The sequence below is a fragment of the Ammodytes marinus genome (assembly GCF_949987685.1).
Source record: "Ammodytes marinus genome assembly, chromosome: 4".
Taxonomy (NCBI): Eukaryota; Metazoa; Chordata; class Actinopteri; order Uranoscopiformes; family Ammodytidae; genus Ammodytes; species Ammodytes marinus.
The window spans coordinates 21978633-21994681 of NC_137233.1; the positions used below are offsets into that span (position 1 = coordinate 21978633).

Genomic DNA, 16049 nt, shown 5'->3' on the forward strand with positions numbered 1-16049 from the left:
AGTACAAAAGAAACATTTGGCTTGTTAGCTGGCTGCTAAATACTACTCTGGAAGAAGAGTGTGGACCACTGGCTTTGGAAAAAAAAAAACATGGATGCGGTGTCACAGACCATATAGCCACGGGCCTACCAGTTCCTGTAGGGCAAATCTAAAGCTTCTATAGGCAACAGCTTTACAGGCTCATAGCAATCCTGTCTGGTTTAAAAAGACAGAATGAGCTCTGGGTTGGGACTAGTCAAGCTGGTTTATTCATGGGGACCTTAACGCAAAATGTAATGGCCTTTGAAGCAGTACTTTCCTACATTGGTATGGATGGAGTTGAGTTAGCACAAACAAGAAGCTAATACAATAGAATGTTCCCTCTTACAGTCTGTGACACTGACAATTCATGTGAATGTGATTCATAGTGATTGTCTGGTGGTGGGATAGATAGTCACACACCATTAAACAATCTTTAAAAAGACTAACATTTTGAACACTTTTTGGTCTTTTTCATTACATTCGACAACCAAATAGAGTGGTTGTCATACCCTGTTTGTAACTGCATGTGTTAATGCTATTTTAGCAATGGATGTTGAAGCACCAGCATAGTTTCCTTGACGATAAATATCGCTGCATGGTCTTGATAGTTGTACTGACATGATGAACATGTGTTCATGTTTTTTACATTTGCCCAAAAGGTGATTTGTTTTAGTGGGATTACATTTTGACTTTTCCATTATACCATAAAATATATACACCAATAATTTAACATAAGCAAATTCAATGTGTTATTGCAAGCCAAAATGTCCAGATCATTTAGTCACTGAGGTAAAATGATAAATGATAATGTAGACGTGAAACACCTATGAACAGCTTCAAATTCAATGAGATTCAAATGATGAAATAATATCAATAATCCATTCTCAATTCTGGTTATAGAGAAATGCCCTTAAACAGTGTGCATTATGCTGTTAAAGCATCATGTGATGCCACTTATAGAGTCAGTGGCACAGAGCTTCTGCGTGGCCTTGTTACTAGGCTGCTGTCTCCAGGGAGACCCACAGGGACTCAGCTGTGAATGTAGGCCAGATTTAACACAGACACACACACTCTCGGGCCAGAACACACACACAGCTATAGCTACACTATTACCCAAATATACAGCGTTTATATTGTAGATATCCTTTATGTTGTGTTGAGCTGTCTCCATCCTAACCCTCCGTCTCTGTACTCACAGGTCCTCCTGTCAGGAGAAGCATCTAACCAATCAGGAGAGGCCAGGGGCGAGGCCGGCCAATGGGAGGGGGAGAGATGTTTGGCCAGGGCGGGCATGCGGCCCTGGCTGTCATCTCATTACTACTGCTATTATGGCACCAAGCCACACCTATCGAAGTCCCTCAAGATCGTAAGTCACTCGGCAAGCATCAGATCCACTTGAACACATTGTGATATAAATGACATTCTGAAACCTAAGACTATTTATTTGATTAAAGGAACGTCCACTGAGATAGATGACTGTAATTGGGGTTACACAAGGTTGATGAGTGGAGCTAGGTTTACTGCAGCACATTGGACAAACCAGGATGACAGAACTAGCTCAGTTATTACACAAGGAACTACGAAGCTGCTACAGTTGGTTTTGTCAAATTAAAGTAAATGCTTCAAGTATTATTAAATGGCAGTTCATTTTAGACACATGTTTTGCAAGTCCAATTAGGCAAACTTTTTTTTGTTTAATTGTGAGCTTAAGACAGAGGTGGATGACATAAAACCATAAAAACAAAGGACCCAAGCTGGACTTGGTGACATGGTGGGGGTGAAGTGTATGTGTGTTGGACTTCTAGAACCAGCAGAATGCCCAGACGCTTCTGATCATTTCTGTAAATGCTTTTGAACAACGGTTAAGAGATGAATGTGTTGTCATTCTGTGGCAGCTTGTCCTGCCAGTGTATAGCTGGAAGACACAAGGAAGAAGTCAAGTCTTTTCTGTCTGCTTTCCTATCACTAAACAGCCATCCCCCTTTTCCACCAGCACTCTGCCTCTCCCTATGGGGCCATATCTCTCTCTCTCTCTCTCTCTCTCTTTCTTTAGAAGCTTAACCTTTCAACCCTGGACTTATGATGTTCTATTGATTTGATAGACACACACATGCATAATGTCCTGCCTCACACAAAGCATCTGGAGTATAGTCTTATAACAGAGTGACCTGTCTGTCATAAATATACTCACCACACTCTAATGAGCTGACGGGCAAGGACTGACTCCATTCATTTTTCTGGCAAAGAAAGAATCAGTTGGTCAGATTCAACTCCTGGTTGACACACAGAATAGGGTTCACAATTTCCGCACTATGTATATTTGATCTGTGATAGGTATTGCATTCACACATTCGAATAAAACACATGATAAGCCAGCCAAATGGTCTAACATTGGGTGATACAAAACGATGTAAGTGCTTTGTGTCTGTAAAGAACCAGGGTAGAGCGCTATATAAGTGGAGTCCATTTACCATTTGATTTACAATCTAAAGCATAATCTGTGTGTTGCCTTTCTCTTTACTGCTCATCTTGGTGGATATTGACAGTTCTCTCTTTCTCTCTCTCTCTCTCTCTCTCTCTCTCTCTCTCTCTCTCTCATATTTAGGCCTATAACAACTAATAGCCATTCTTTTTTTCATCGTTTCAGAGCTTATTAACATAACACAATGAATACATAAAGGTGTATAACATAGTATTTAATATTATTTCAACATTTCTTTGTTTCTAATATGATTAACATTCACATTACAAACTGTCTTCTCTCACCCTGTCTCTCCGTGGCTTTACATTGGACTAACAGCAAAGATCCTGCGAGAACGTAAGTGTTTCTTTTTAACATGTGTCTGTCCCACCGATGTTGTAGCATGTGTAGAATGCAATGCTGCAGTACCACTTTTCATCTGAATAATTGTACTATTTATTGTATTATGTTATCATACAAGTTAATTAATGATCAGCATATTCTTTATGTTGTTTAAAAATAAGAATATTGCTTGTTGAGAGCTGTGATCCAATTACCGTGACAACTTGAAAGCATTGTATTTTTGATTCAGGTTATTGCTTTGGTTAACTTCATAGTATAACTATCGGTAGATTTAGGACAAACACACCACACACTTTGGAATCAGTGCATTTATAAACATGTGATTGTGTCAGCCATATCATGTGGTATAAGCTGCTATATGCTCTAGAGTCATTTACCATACCAATTATCCCTCATAGCCTGGCTTTGATACCACTACCAAGCATACCAGAATAGTCTTTTGGTTGCCATAGCAACGCGAGGGAATGAGATAATCCAGTCCCCTTTTTCAAGTAGTGGATGAGATTAGCTGCAATAGGTTGAGTTACAGAGAGGGGAAGTGTTCTATCATCTCTGTCCTCTCCGTTACACACTGTAGCTTCACTCTTATGGTCCAGTCACACAGATTTCCCTTCACGACTTCAAACGTCTCCTTTAATCCAGAAGGCTTGTTATCCTGTGATGTGTGTACAGTATGCGTGTGTGTGTTTGTGTGTGTGTTTGTGTGTGTGTGTGTGTGTGTGTGTGTGTGTGTGTGTGTGTGTGTGTGTGGGTGCTTTTGTAGGCTACAGTGCTGGGTTTAAACCTTGCAGTGCTCAGTGAGCTATGGAGAGACATGTTGTGTGAGTGTTGTTGTGTCTGTGCTGTTGAGGAGTTTGTCGTCAGCCATTCATTACGTACAGTAGACTGAACACAGCTAAAGAGGGGAAAACCCTATCTATTAATTTAATCAGCGAGCCACAGCGTAGCACTGGATGACATACACACAAACTTCAGTAACATTGACTCATATGCATCATTTTGGATTCATCTGCCACTGAAAGTAGTCCTCAACTATAATCGCCTCTTGTTTGGGTTATATTTGACACAAACAGTGTGCAGCTTTTTAAGACTGAATGGATATATCTCTGAGGTGTTTTTTCAATGTTAACCAATTAACTTTGCATCTGAGCGACACAGCCAGAGTAAAGAGGTCAAAAGTATTGACAGATACTGCATGTTTAATTTTTTCCTGTTAATACACTTGTAGCTGTCAGCATTTAACAAAGCGCTATTCTTGTGTGTGGGATCAGGGATCTCTGATTGCAGTGTTTTTCTTAATGCTGGCATCATGGAATTGACAATTTATATTATAATGATACAATGTTATCTTGACTAGGTGTAAGAATTCTGCTTTCCTTTAGCCCGTCCTGGGTGTATCTCTCTGAAATTTAGGAACCCAAAATATAATGTATTATTATTATGATGTTGATGGGCTAAAGTCTGCTGCTTTGTGGACGTCTTGTTTAGCGATTGGCTGCTTTAGGTGCTGCCTCAGTGGCTGATATTTCCTCTAGCGCAGAGAAAGAGAGAGACAGAGGATGAATAGGAGGCACCATTTTCCCCAAACCTAATGATTTATATTGCTACTTTTTTATATATTGTGTATTTTAAACATTCACATAAGATAGGCAATTTATGTTCATTTAAATATTTTTCTTTATTTAGAAAGAGAAAGCAAAAATCCTCACCTTATAGCGCCCTCTATTGGCCAGCCACTGCTGCATCCTTCAACTGTCTTTGCAATTGGTTGTTATGACTGTAACACACAAGACAGCAGTTTATTGATATTCCGGAAAAACTAGATGTAAATAGGGTACATTGAGTTATTATAAATCTACTGTATGTTGTCTATATGTCGGCATGCAAAGCAGTGCAGTGTGGATAGACAGGTCAATGAGTTGTAAGGTATTTTGTGTGTGTGTGTGTGTGTGTGTGTGTGTGTGTGTGTGTGTGTGTGTGTGTGTGTGTGTGTGTGTGTGTGTGTGTGTGTGTGTGTGACTGTCTGTGAATGTGTTTGTGCACTATCTGTACAGAGAGCCTTAATTCCTGTTTACCTCTTTGTCTGACAGTGAAGCAGCCCCCCACTATTGTCAGACAGTCAGTCAAGGACTACATTGTGGACCCACGAGACAACATCATCATCGAGTGTGAAGCCAAGGGCAACCCAGTGCCGACGTAAGCACAATAAACACACACACACACACACACACACACACACACACACACACACACACACACACACACACACACACACACACACACACACACACACACACACACACACACACACACACACACACACACACACACACACACTGACCTGTCTGTCCTCTGCTCAGTTTTAGCTGTAGGATGGATTAAGCAAATGATCCAGCTAAGACATGTGGGGTGCACTATAATATACGGACCACATTCTTTTGCACAATTTTTAATTTCTAAAATAATTTCATTTTCAAGCAATGCTGCAAAGTCTGAGCACAAAATCTGACCTTTTGACATATTTAATGTGAAGGTGTTTCTGCTGCTGCCTTTTGTTGCTCTGTCACTCTTTCTCTCTTTCTTTATCTCTTTCTCCGTCCATCCTGGTGAGACTTATGAAGAGTGACAGTGCCAGTCAGATGTGCTATCCTGCCACTCTGCCCCCCCCACCCCCTTCCCCCTTGTGTGTTGGTCTCTTACGCACAGTAGCACATTTCACCTTATCTAGCCTCCGTTCCCCTTCAATAGAACGTTGTCTCCCCCGAAAGCTTCTCTAACAGCCCTATACGATCAGTCTGACACCTGTCTGTCTGCCCTCTACTGCCTGAACATGACAGGAGGTCTGCTGTGCTGTTTGCTGTCCCTCCCCCCCCCCCCACATTGTCCTTCACATTACCTCAAACCCAATCAACTCTCCATGTCCGACTATCATCATTTGAACTCTGTTTGTGGTTGTTACTTCTGGAATGGCACGTGCCTAGAAAGCCCTGTATATCTTCTGTTTTCACAAGATATACAATCTTTTGAATAGCCTTAGCCAAGAAACACATACAGGAGAGAATGTACAACACAAATCATTGTTAAAATCTCCATTTACACCTGGCATTGACATGTGATCTTTGGCAGAATATCCTCTCAGGATTGGACATGTTTTAGAGTTAATAAATGATTTTAATTTTAAATTATGAAACTGTTTTACAGCTGTTCCTTTTCCAACAAATGTGTGTTTGAAAAAAATTATTTTTGGGCCAGTATGTGAGTCACATGAAGAAGTGGAACGTGCATTTCCCTGTGCTGCCACTACACCAAAAAATCTTCTTCTGACTCTACACACCCACACAACGTATTCACCATGGTATTCACACACATAGGGACACACATTCTCATGCTTGATGCTCAGATGCATCAAAATTTTACACAAACACTCACGCACGCACACATGCACACAGGCACACACAAACACAACCACGCACACACACACACACACACACACACACACACACACACACACACACACACGTGCACACACACACACACACACACACACACACACACACACACACACACACACACACACACACACACACACACACACAGGGTCTCCGGTGGTTACATCACTGGGGGTATGACTAGCTCAGGACAGTGGTACATTGTTTATTTGGAAAAAGACTGGCTTTACGTAACACACACACACATACACATGCACACTCAGATTCTGGTGTACACATACACACACTCAACCAACACACAACCCCACAATAAAGGCACTCATAGCCACTCTCCCATGCACACATACTGCCTTCCCCGTTCCAAGGACAGGCATTGTGCACCAATAATGCACTCAGTTGACTATTCATGCTCATGAAACATTCAGCAAAGGGGATCGTTCCCTTATTCACTGGCAATCAGTCTCTCACTAGGCAACGCCCGGTACAAGATACACACACACACACACACACACACACACACACACACACACACACACACACACACACACACACACACACACACACACACACACACACACACACACACACAGCTCTGCTCTCCAGGGTTTCAACAGTGACCAATTGTTCAGGCTCAGTGCCGTGGTGCACTTCAAACAGACAGGCCCAGTTCAACTGTAACTGGCCTAAAAAATGACAAGAAGCATATTTTGTAAATCCGTCACTAAAAATAGAGGTGGGTTATTATGTAAGCATGTTCGGTGTTTGTCACTAATCACGGAGCCCTGCTGGAAACAGCCCATTGAACAGGATTAAGCTATATACAGTGCTATCTCATGCACTAGCAGAGCGGGCGCTGGGGCAGATTATTTTTTGCTGCTGCCATGTGCAAGTTGAGTAATGTCAGATGGTACACCACATGATATTAAAGTAAGCTTCACATGTCAGAATTAGGAGTAGCCCAGTTGGCACAGCCTCATGTCAACATGACTTTTGCGATATGCCTCTCTTGCATACATTACCTCAAAACTTAAACCCATTTGTATTTTTGATTCATTCCATCGATAAATCAAAAGAGTCGTATCATTTCACCACTCTGCTCACTCACTCACTCACTCACTCACTCACTCACTCACTCACTCACTCACTCACTCACTCACTCACTCACTCACTCACTCACTCACTCACTCACTCACTCACTCACTCACTCACTCACTCACCCAACCATCCATCCATCCGTTCATTCACTCATTCATCTTTGAGAGAGAAGAAACAGCCAAGTAGTAATCATGGCATGACTCTGTTGCCGTAACGATATAATCAGTGCTGTGAAAAAATGTGTTTTGTACTGAATGTGTTAAAACAACGTGTCAAATGTAGAGTTTTGAGTTTGCATTACCGCATTAACAGCACATTAAAATGGTTAGCAGTTAACTACTCAAGGGTGACAACTTACATTCAAATGTGCATGCCATAAAGAGGACACGAGCAGTATAGAATGTATTCCACTTTCCATGGATCATAAAATGATGGAATGCTGCTCACTCTTGGCTTCCAGGTTCTTGTGGCGAAGGAACGGGAAGTTTTTCAACATCAACAAAGACCCCAGAGTGACCATGAGGAAGCGCTCTGGCACGCTTGAGATCGGTTTCCGTAGCGGAGGACGGCCGGAGGACTACGAGGGAGAGTACCAGTGTTTCGCCTCCAATGACTTTGGCACGGCTCTGTCCAACAAAATACTGCTGCGCGTCTCCAGTAAGAAACACACAAGAATAAAAATTCAGATTACAGACATTTTCACAATATTTGGACATAATACACACCATAAGGTTAAGAATACTTGTGAATATAGAGCGATATATTTTTGCCATAAATTTGCATAGAGATATGACAGACTACAAGTTTGTCGATTGTCTTTTTGCCTTTGACTACACCACAGACAAACGCACAACACAGCGGCCTGGGTCTGCTCAGCCCCTGTAGTATGAGCCTGGCATTACAGTCATCAAAGCTTATCATCTAAACCTTTTCTTGACTGATTGCTGCAGTGGGACTGTGTTTGCTTTCAAATATCTGATGACCATAATCGCAACCAGAAATTCCCTTACATTTTGTCCAATGTTGCTAATATGATCAATGATCTGTAAACGTTTCCAAATGTATTTTGCACTTATTTTGTCTGATGGAAAAATCTAAATGGTAAATGAGCTGCATGCAACGCATACAAGTTTAGCATGTTATCCATCCACTCGCCAACACACACACACACACACACACACACACACACACACACACACACACACACACACACACACACACACACACACACACACACACACACACACACACACACACACACACACACACACACACACACACACACACACACACACACACGCATGGTGCCAGCCAAACAGCCACCTCTTCTGATTGAACCCCCCTCCCTCCCCCTCCAGAGGCTCCTCTCTGGCCTAAAGAGGTGCTGGAGCCTAGGGTGGTGACTGAAGGATCCCCGCTGGTCCTAACCTGCAACCCTCCACCAGGCCTGCCTCCACCATTCACTTTCTGGATGAACAGCGGTGAGCAGCAATCACACACACACACACACACACACACACACACACACACACACACACACACACACACACACACACACACACACACACACACACACACACACACACACACACACACACACACACACACACTAACTATGACTAATGTACACTCACAGTCACAGTACATCATATCAGCATGTCATGTTGCCCAGACACTGTAACATCAAGGCATGATTATGACTGCTGGCTGGCTGATGAGTCCTGGAGCAGTGATTTGTCCAGCATAAGGTTCAGTTACGGAGTGTGGCTGACAGACTGGCTGGCCTTCTGTGCTGTAGGTTAACGTTTGCCTGTAGCAACTGTAGGATGACACATGAAATGGGTTACCAGAGCTAACTGGAGCAGACGCTGAACTGAGTCAAGATGTGAAAACATTTGACACATTCAATCATCTACGAGCTAGTGGTTGGCCTTAAACAGATGCTTGCTTCTGCTTTTCTTAACTTGATAGAAGGTGTGAGAGTTCAATTAGTGTTTATAGCATACGAATCCGGACCAATGTCTGCTTCACTATAAGGGCTACTAAGCAATTTACCATTGTGCTTCCATATTGAAATGGGTTTTAAAATATAGACAGATTAAAAAAAGAATGTTCAAAGTCCAAGTACTAGAAGTCGACATAACCAGACCGTTAGTCCCTAGTATGTAGTATGTATAAGCATAATTCCTATAATGCAACCCATTCTTTGGTTAGACTCTGCCTGTGTGGTGAATGTCCACCTCTTTCCAGCTCTATGTGCGGACACAAACAAGTTCCTCAAAAAAAAGTTAAATATGAAGTAGTAAAATACAGGAGATAACATGCAAATCAAAATATATACATTTTATCAAACAATTTTGTTTAAATGTAAAGAAGAAAAACTAGACTCAAAATTACAGAATACACTCACTCAGTTGTGACGTGACTGATATGCTTTGTTTTAGGGGCCCAAGATTTTCCCAACAACAATATCAATGTTAACTTCCTTGTCTTGAGATCTTATTTTATCACTACTCCAAGGTGAAGATTCACAGTCTCATTTTTCCTCTGATGATCATTGATCATAAATGACATGTAACAGGCTGTTACATGTCATTTATGATCAATGATCATCAGAGGAAAAAACAGCTTACTAACAGCAAACGAGAGCATCAGTGCAAAGAATGCTATTTTTACATAGTTTTTCTCAATGCCTTGGTCATGGGTGCGCTCACCCAGGAACAGCCGCCAGAATGAACACAAACTGAAAGTTCCTCGGAACGCTTTAACATTAAAAACCGTCTTTGACTCAGGTCTTCTACGAAAATAATATTGTTACGATAACAGGGAACCATTAAGCATTACTGCCGTTGAGGTGTTGCTACTGTACATAAACGAAATGTGGCCTCATTACATTTCTCCTGTGTTCTCCAGGTATGTCTTCGATCCCCCAGGATAAGAGAGTGTCCATGGGGCTGAATGGAGACCTGTACTTCTCCAACGTCCTGGCCAAAGATGCGCACACTGACTACAGCTGCAACGCTCGCTTCCTCTTCACACACACCATCCAGCAGAAGAACCCCTTCACACTCAAAGTCCAGAGCAGTGAGTAGACTTATTTGCATACTGATCCTAAACTGTTGTCGAGTTACATGTCCTCAAACTATCTAGTCACTACAGCGATTTAGCAGTGAAGGTTCCATGTCTGCTGACTGAGGCATGCTTTGACCGCACATCAAGCTAAATGCAATATGAAATATCATGTCGCAACATTACAGGTATGAATCACAAACCATTTATGACATTTCCCCCTTCAGGTTGAATAGAGAAATACAGTGTGTGATTTTGAAAATAACGTGACATCTTTTCTCTCAGCTTTTTTCAATGTGTGTGTGTTCAGGGTGTGTGCGTGTGTGTGTGTGTGTGTGTGTGTGTGTGTGTGTGTGTGTGAGTGTGTTTGTTTGTGGACTGATGAGCCACTGTTGTGTGTGTGCCTGTGTTTTCAGAGGAGCCGTTTAATGAAACATGGTACAATGCCACTGACCTGTACGGTGGTGAGTCACTTCTTGTCAGGACAGCGCCACCTCCTGTCCATCTCTTATCACAGTAACAACACGGCTAGCAGCACACTAACCTCCAGTGACACTCCTCAAGTCATCTGCTTACCTCACACTGATCTCTAGACACACATTTAACCTTCCTAATACTCTGTACAGGTGTGTAATTCACTGGGGAAACACTAGCCTGTCAGTGAATAATAAATATTTTTTAAATTGGACACTTTTCTTGACAGCATTGTTCATATCATTATGAGTAGGCTCTACAACAATACGCATTGCAGTTCTGTTATTCACTTTGATAACTTCTGATACCTCTCTTTTTCCATCAATGTTGAACATATTAAACCTATTGTCCAACATGACAACTCTTACATTTTTAATATAAATAAACAGAAACAATTGAGTTTCAAATATTTCTGCAGAATCATTATTTTTTTCAATTAGTGTAGTGCTAGTCGGCTATTCATTAAAGGTGCTCCGCGGAATTTTCAGGTTGTGTTAATTCTTGCACCCCCTCTGGACAAAAGCGGTAGTGTTTTACTATGCCAGCTATAGTGAGCTTAACCATGACAAAGGCACTAAGAAAAACTATATAAGAATAGCATTCTTTGCACTGATCGTTTGCTGTTGCACGTCATTTATGATCATCAGAGGAAACATTAGTCTGTTTCAGAAATATTTAAAAGTTCCTCATAGCTACTTTAAATATAGAATCAAATCATATCACATCCTATCTATGGTAGGAGAGGTGAATGGCCCACTTGACTTAACCAGATGTGAGCAAACAACATCTCTTTGACCCTAATACACACTTACACAGTACAGAGAAGTATTCATCTTCCCCAACATAAAACACATGCCCTTACTTCAAGTGTAGTGCAGATAGAGAATTGAATGTGACTCTCCATTATGATAAACCCATATTGAATGAGCCCATAGCTGGAGGGAAGAGATCAGACACAGTTGCAGCATATGTTCCATTTGCTATGCTGGGGCGAGGTAGTGAAGGCCCCAGGGGAGCAGCTTGGGCCCACTGGGACTGACATACTGACCAGGCATTAGTCAGTCTCATTCATATTGAGCTCATTAATAGTCATATAAATGATATATGGAAACAAGCTTTGCCACCTCCTGCTCTCTCAAACAGCGTTCTGTGTGATGTTGGGGGAAGATGAGGACTGCTGTAATGGCTGCTGAAAGGCTCAAAGTCCCACTATTGAAACACAAACTCGTGCACATTTGCAAAGATACTGTATCTTCTTATTAACGTATATACAGAAGCAAAAAATGCAACTCTGTCTTTTTTTATTTGGGTGGGAGTGGGCGGGGTCTAGAAGTGCATCCACAGAGCATCATCCGCAGAGTGTTACCGGGTAGATTTGGCACCTAAGCACATTGGCCTTTGCTAGCATAAACACTTAATGCCTACTCCTGCTTTCTGTTTTTTTGACCTCTCTTTTCCTCTCTTCTCCTCCATGTGTCACATAAACAGCTTGTCCTCACCCACTGCTCTGTGCTCAGCCACTGAAGCTAACCGCTAACAGATGCTTTAATCCTATACAGATCTGAATGACAAAGAAGGCTAATGCTGCTGACTATATTGTGTGTGTCCACTGTGTTAACAGCATTTGTGTGCGGGGATAAGATCAGACTGGAAATGTGTACACTATATTTACTATATTACTGATATTTGATGAGTAAACAATACTTGAACAATACGATATCTGTTTAAAAAGTCTTCTTTTATGGGGTTAGGGTTATCAGTACAGATGTAGATAGATGGGTAACATAATATTTGACATTCTCAGTTTTATGAGTATAGTTTAGTTTATGTGAAGGTAAAGAAAAAACTGTGCAGCTGAGCTGGACTGCATATGACCCTTATATTGTACATTTTCAATTATTTCAGTTTACTGCATATTGCACATATTGTAAATAATGTTCCACATATTGCCCATTTAAATGTATTTACTGTTTTTTATACCATTTGGTTTTACCTTTACCTTTTGCACTATTTAGAATCTATTTCTTGTGTATATTACTTATTTCATATTATCTTATTTTATCCTTTTGTACTTATTGCACCGTGGGGTCGGAGAGAAGCGTAATTGTCGATTCCTCTGTACGTCTGGCACATATTGAAGAAATTGACAATACAGTTGACTTGACTTGACTTTGACTTGATTAACATGCCACTTGCATTTGTTTGTTTTAGCATATGCAAACAGACAGAACTGGGCAGTTTGCTCACGTACCAGGCTTCTTAACTTAACTGACTGTTTGATTCATTTAAGTTCAAATGTTTTATCTACAATTTGTGTATGAAAGTTTGATCCAACCAACTCAAGCCATATTGATGCTAAACTATCTCTCCATCATTGCATAAAACCAGTAACCAGTACATTTAGGAGCTTCTTTTTCATTTGTTTATCCCTCCTCCCTCCCACAGTTATTGTTCTATGTGTGTGTGGGCCTTGAAACCCAGGGCCAACTCCCCAACAGGCTATAGTTTAGTTAAGGCAACCATGTCCCAATGCGTCTGTGGCTTACTGTAATGCTCTAGGCAAGATCAACATGAGGTTAATAAGACTAATGCTATCAACATGACCTTCAATATACTTCATTCGAAATGAATCCCATTACAGCAAATACACTTTATCAACCTTTAACCTTTATCAGCCACTTGATTTAGGCTTTAAGTGGCATTTATCATTTCCATCTCTGTTCCCTTGGCAAACATAAAGCAAGATGAGTGGCCATGTTGTTGTTTCTGCTTCTCTTTAATGTGTTCCTGTGAGAGAAGCTTTTAAACCTGTCAACCGGCTGCTTTAGCCAAGGCCTGGTACAGAATGGAACACACACACACACACACACACACACACACACACACACACACACACACACACACACACACACACACACACACACACACACACACACACACACACACACACACACACACACACACACACACACACACACACACACACACACACACACACAGCCACAAGCAAATAATCAGAATACTAGTGTTAGATTGATGTGGCAGTGCCTACAAAGAGGGGAGTAATCTCCTTGTATGAAGTGAGTCATGGTACAAATATAAACTCTTGCTCCTGGACCTGATTCAGAATGTGTGTGTGTGTGTGTGTGTGTGTGTGTGTAAACATTGTGTGTCTGCAGGCCGCAGGATCGCAGACACCGTCCCCACCTTCCTCTCACCTTCAGGGGGAGAGAGTTCCAAAATGGTGCTACGAGACGAGGAACTGCTGCTGGAGTGTATCGCTGCTGGAATGTGAGCTCACACACACACACACACACACACACACACACACACACACACACACACACACACACACACACACACACACACACACACACACACACACACACGCAGTATGAAGAATTGGGAACTTGAATGTGCTGTTTACTTATATGATGTAAATAAATGTAAGTACATGACAGTAAAGCCATGAGGCCGTTGAGTCATGTCATGTAAACCCTGGTCTCTCTCTCTCTCTCTCTCTCTCTCTCTCTCTCTCTCTCTCTACAGCCCCACGCCCAGCATCAAGTGGTTTAAGAAGGGAGGGGACCTGCCAGGACAGAAGGCCAGGTTTGAGAACTTCAACAAGACCCTGAAGATCATCAATGTGTCGGAGGAGGACGCTGGGGAGTATGTCTGCATGGCCAACAACCAGGGAGGCAGCACACGCCACTCCATCTTTGTTCAGGTCAAAGGTGAGAAGGTTACATTGGCTTCTATTGATACACATACAAACATATTGTGTTGCTGTTGTGTGTGTGTGTGTGTGTGTGTGTGTGAGTCCATCATGCCAACGTGAACTTCCTTGTTGCTCCACAGCGGCTCCTTATTGGCTGGACAAACCTACAAACCTAGTGCTGGCCCCCGATGAGAACGGGCGCCTGGTGTGTCGGGCCAACGGCAACCCTAAACCTAACATCCAGTGGCTGATCAACGGAGAGCCCATAAACAGTATGTATGCCTCCTGTGCTGTCTAGGAGGCTTTGGTCAATCAGACTTGAAATACAAACAAGACAAAAAATAAGAGAGATTTGAGATAAGCATACAACATTGAGCATGAGGCCCAATGTCCTTCACATAAGCTGTAGGCAACTAAGATAGATAGGTAAAGCAGCTTTACTTATCCTGATATCAGGTAATGATGGAGGTACTTTTAATGATGTTTCCTCAAAACTGGAATGAATGACTGCCTTTTCCTTTAGTGCTCCAAACTCATGGAACGCCCTGCAAAACAATTAAAACAATGACCACTCTTCCTTATCTTGGTATATTAAAACTATGATTTCTGAAAATGTACACATCTCACTGTAACTAGCTGAATTTCTTGTTATTTTAGTATTTTACCCTATTTATATCTTTATTTTATCTTTTTTTTTACCCCTTTAATCCTTCTAATCTCTGTGTTATCCTTATTATATGTTCTGCTTGTTTATTGTGTTTTGTTTTGCTCGTCGTCTGTAAATGAGGGCACACCTCAGTGTCTCACGAGTTGAAATAAAGGTCATTGACTTGAATTCAATTGAATTGAATCAACCGGATTAGGATGACTTGACTAAACATCTGACTAAACCCCCTCCTCCCCTTTCCAGGCTCCCTGCCTAACCCCAGCAGACAGGTGCAGGGTGACACCATTATCTTCCGCTCGGTGCAGATGGGCAGCAGTGCAGTGTACCAGTGCAATGCGTCTAACCAGCACGGCTATCTGCTGGCCAACGCCTTCGTCAGCGTCCTAGGTGAGTGGACACACAAAGATGACGTTGATAAAGAGTGCAGTAACACACACTGGCTGGCCTCTCTCTCTCTCTCTCTTTGTCTGCAACATATTCAGTTTATCAACCGGCATCAGCTCTGTGACCTCTCAACTTTTTAATTTTTTTCTTAAATTATTGTGAAAAAGGAAATATGATACTATTTTGCTTTGCCTCTCACTTATACCGCAAATATTTTGTACGGTGTAGTTTTGATGGAATGCTTAAGGATTTGTGTTTATCCAGATGCGTGTGATCTGATATTGCCTTTCTAAACCATTCATAGTCATTCAAACAAAACAATTTACTGGATTGAATATTTCATTTCAT

At 41.7% G+C, this 16049-nt stretch overlaps 1 protein-coding gene across 1 annotated transcript in view; it reads left to right on the forward strand.

Moving 5' to 3' along the window:
• Positions 1–1293: 1293 nt before the first annotated feature.
• The window catches only part of nfasca (neurofascin homolog (chicken) a), a gene marked incomplete at both ends in the record, with an annotated part of 43232 nt that continues 28476 nt past the window's right edge, over positions 1294–16049 (forward strand). The window contains 11 exons of the mRNA XM_080026102.1: positions 1294–1387; positions 2822–2839; positions 4936–5041; positions 7850–8046; positions 8748–8870; positions 10303–10473; positions 10875–10922; positions 14112–14223; positions 14482–14666; positions 14791–14922; positions 15561–15704. Of these exons, the coding sequence (XP_079882228.1) occupies positions 1294–1387; positions 2822–2839; positions 4936–5041; positions 7850–8046; positions 8748–8870; positions 10303–10473; positions 10875–10922; positions 14112–14223; positions 14482–14666; positions 14791–14922; positions 15561–15704 (1330 nt within the window). The remainder of the gene's footprint in view (positions 1388–2821; positions 2840–4935; positions 5042–7849; positions 8047–8747; positions 8871–10302; positions 10474–10874; positions 10923–14111; positions 14224–14481; positions 14667–14790; positions 14923–15560; positions 15705–16049) is intronic.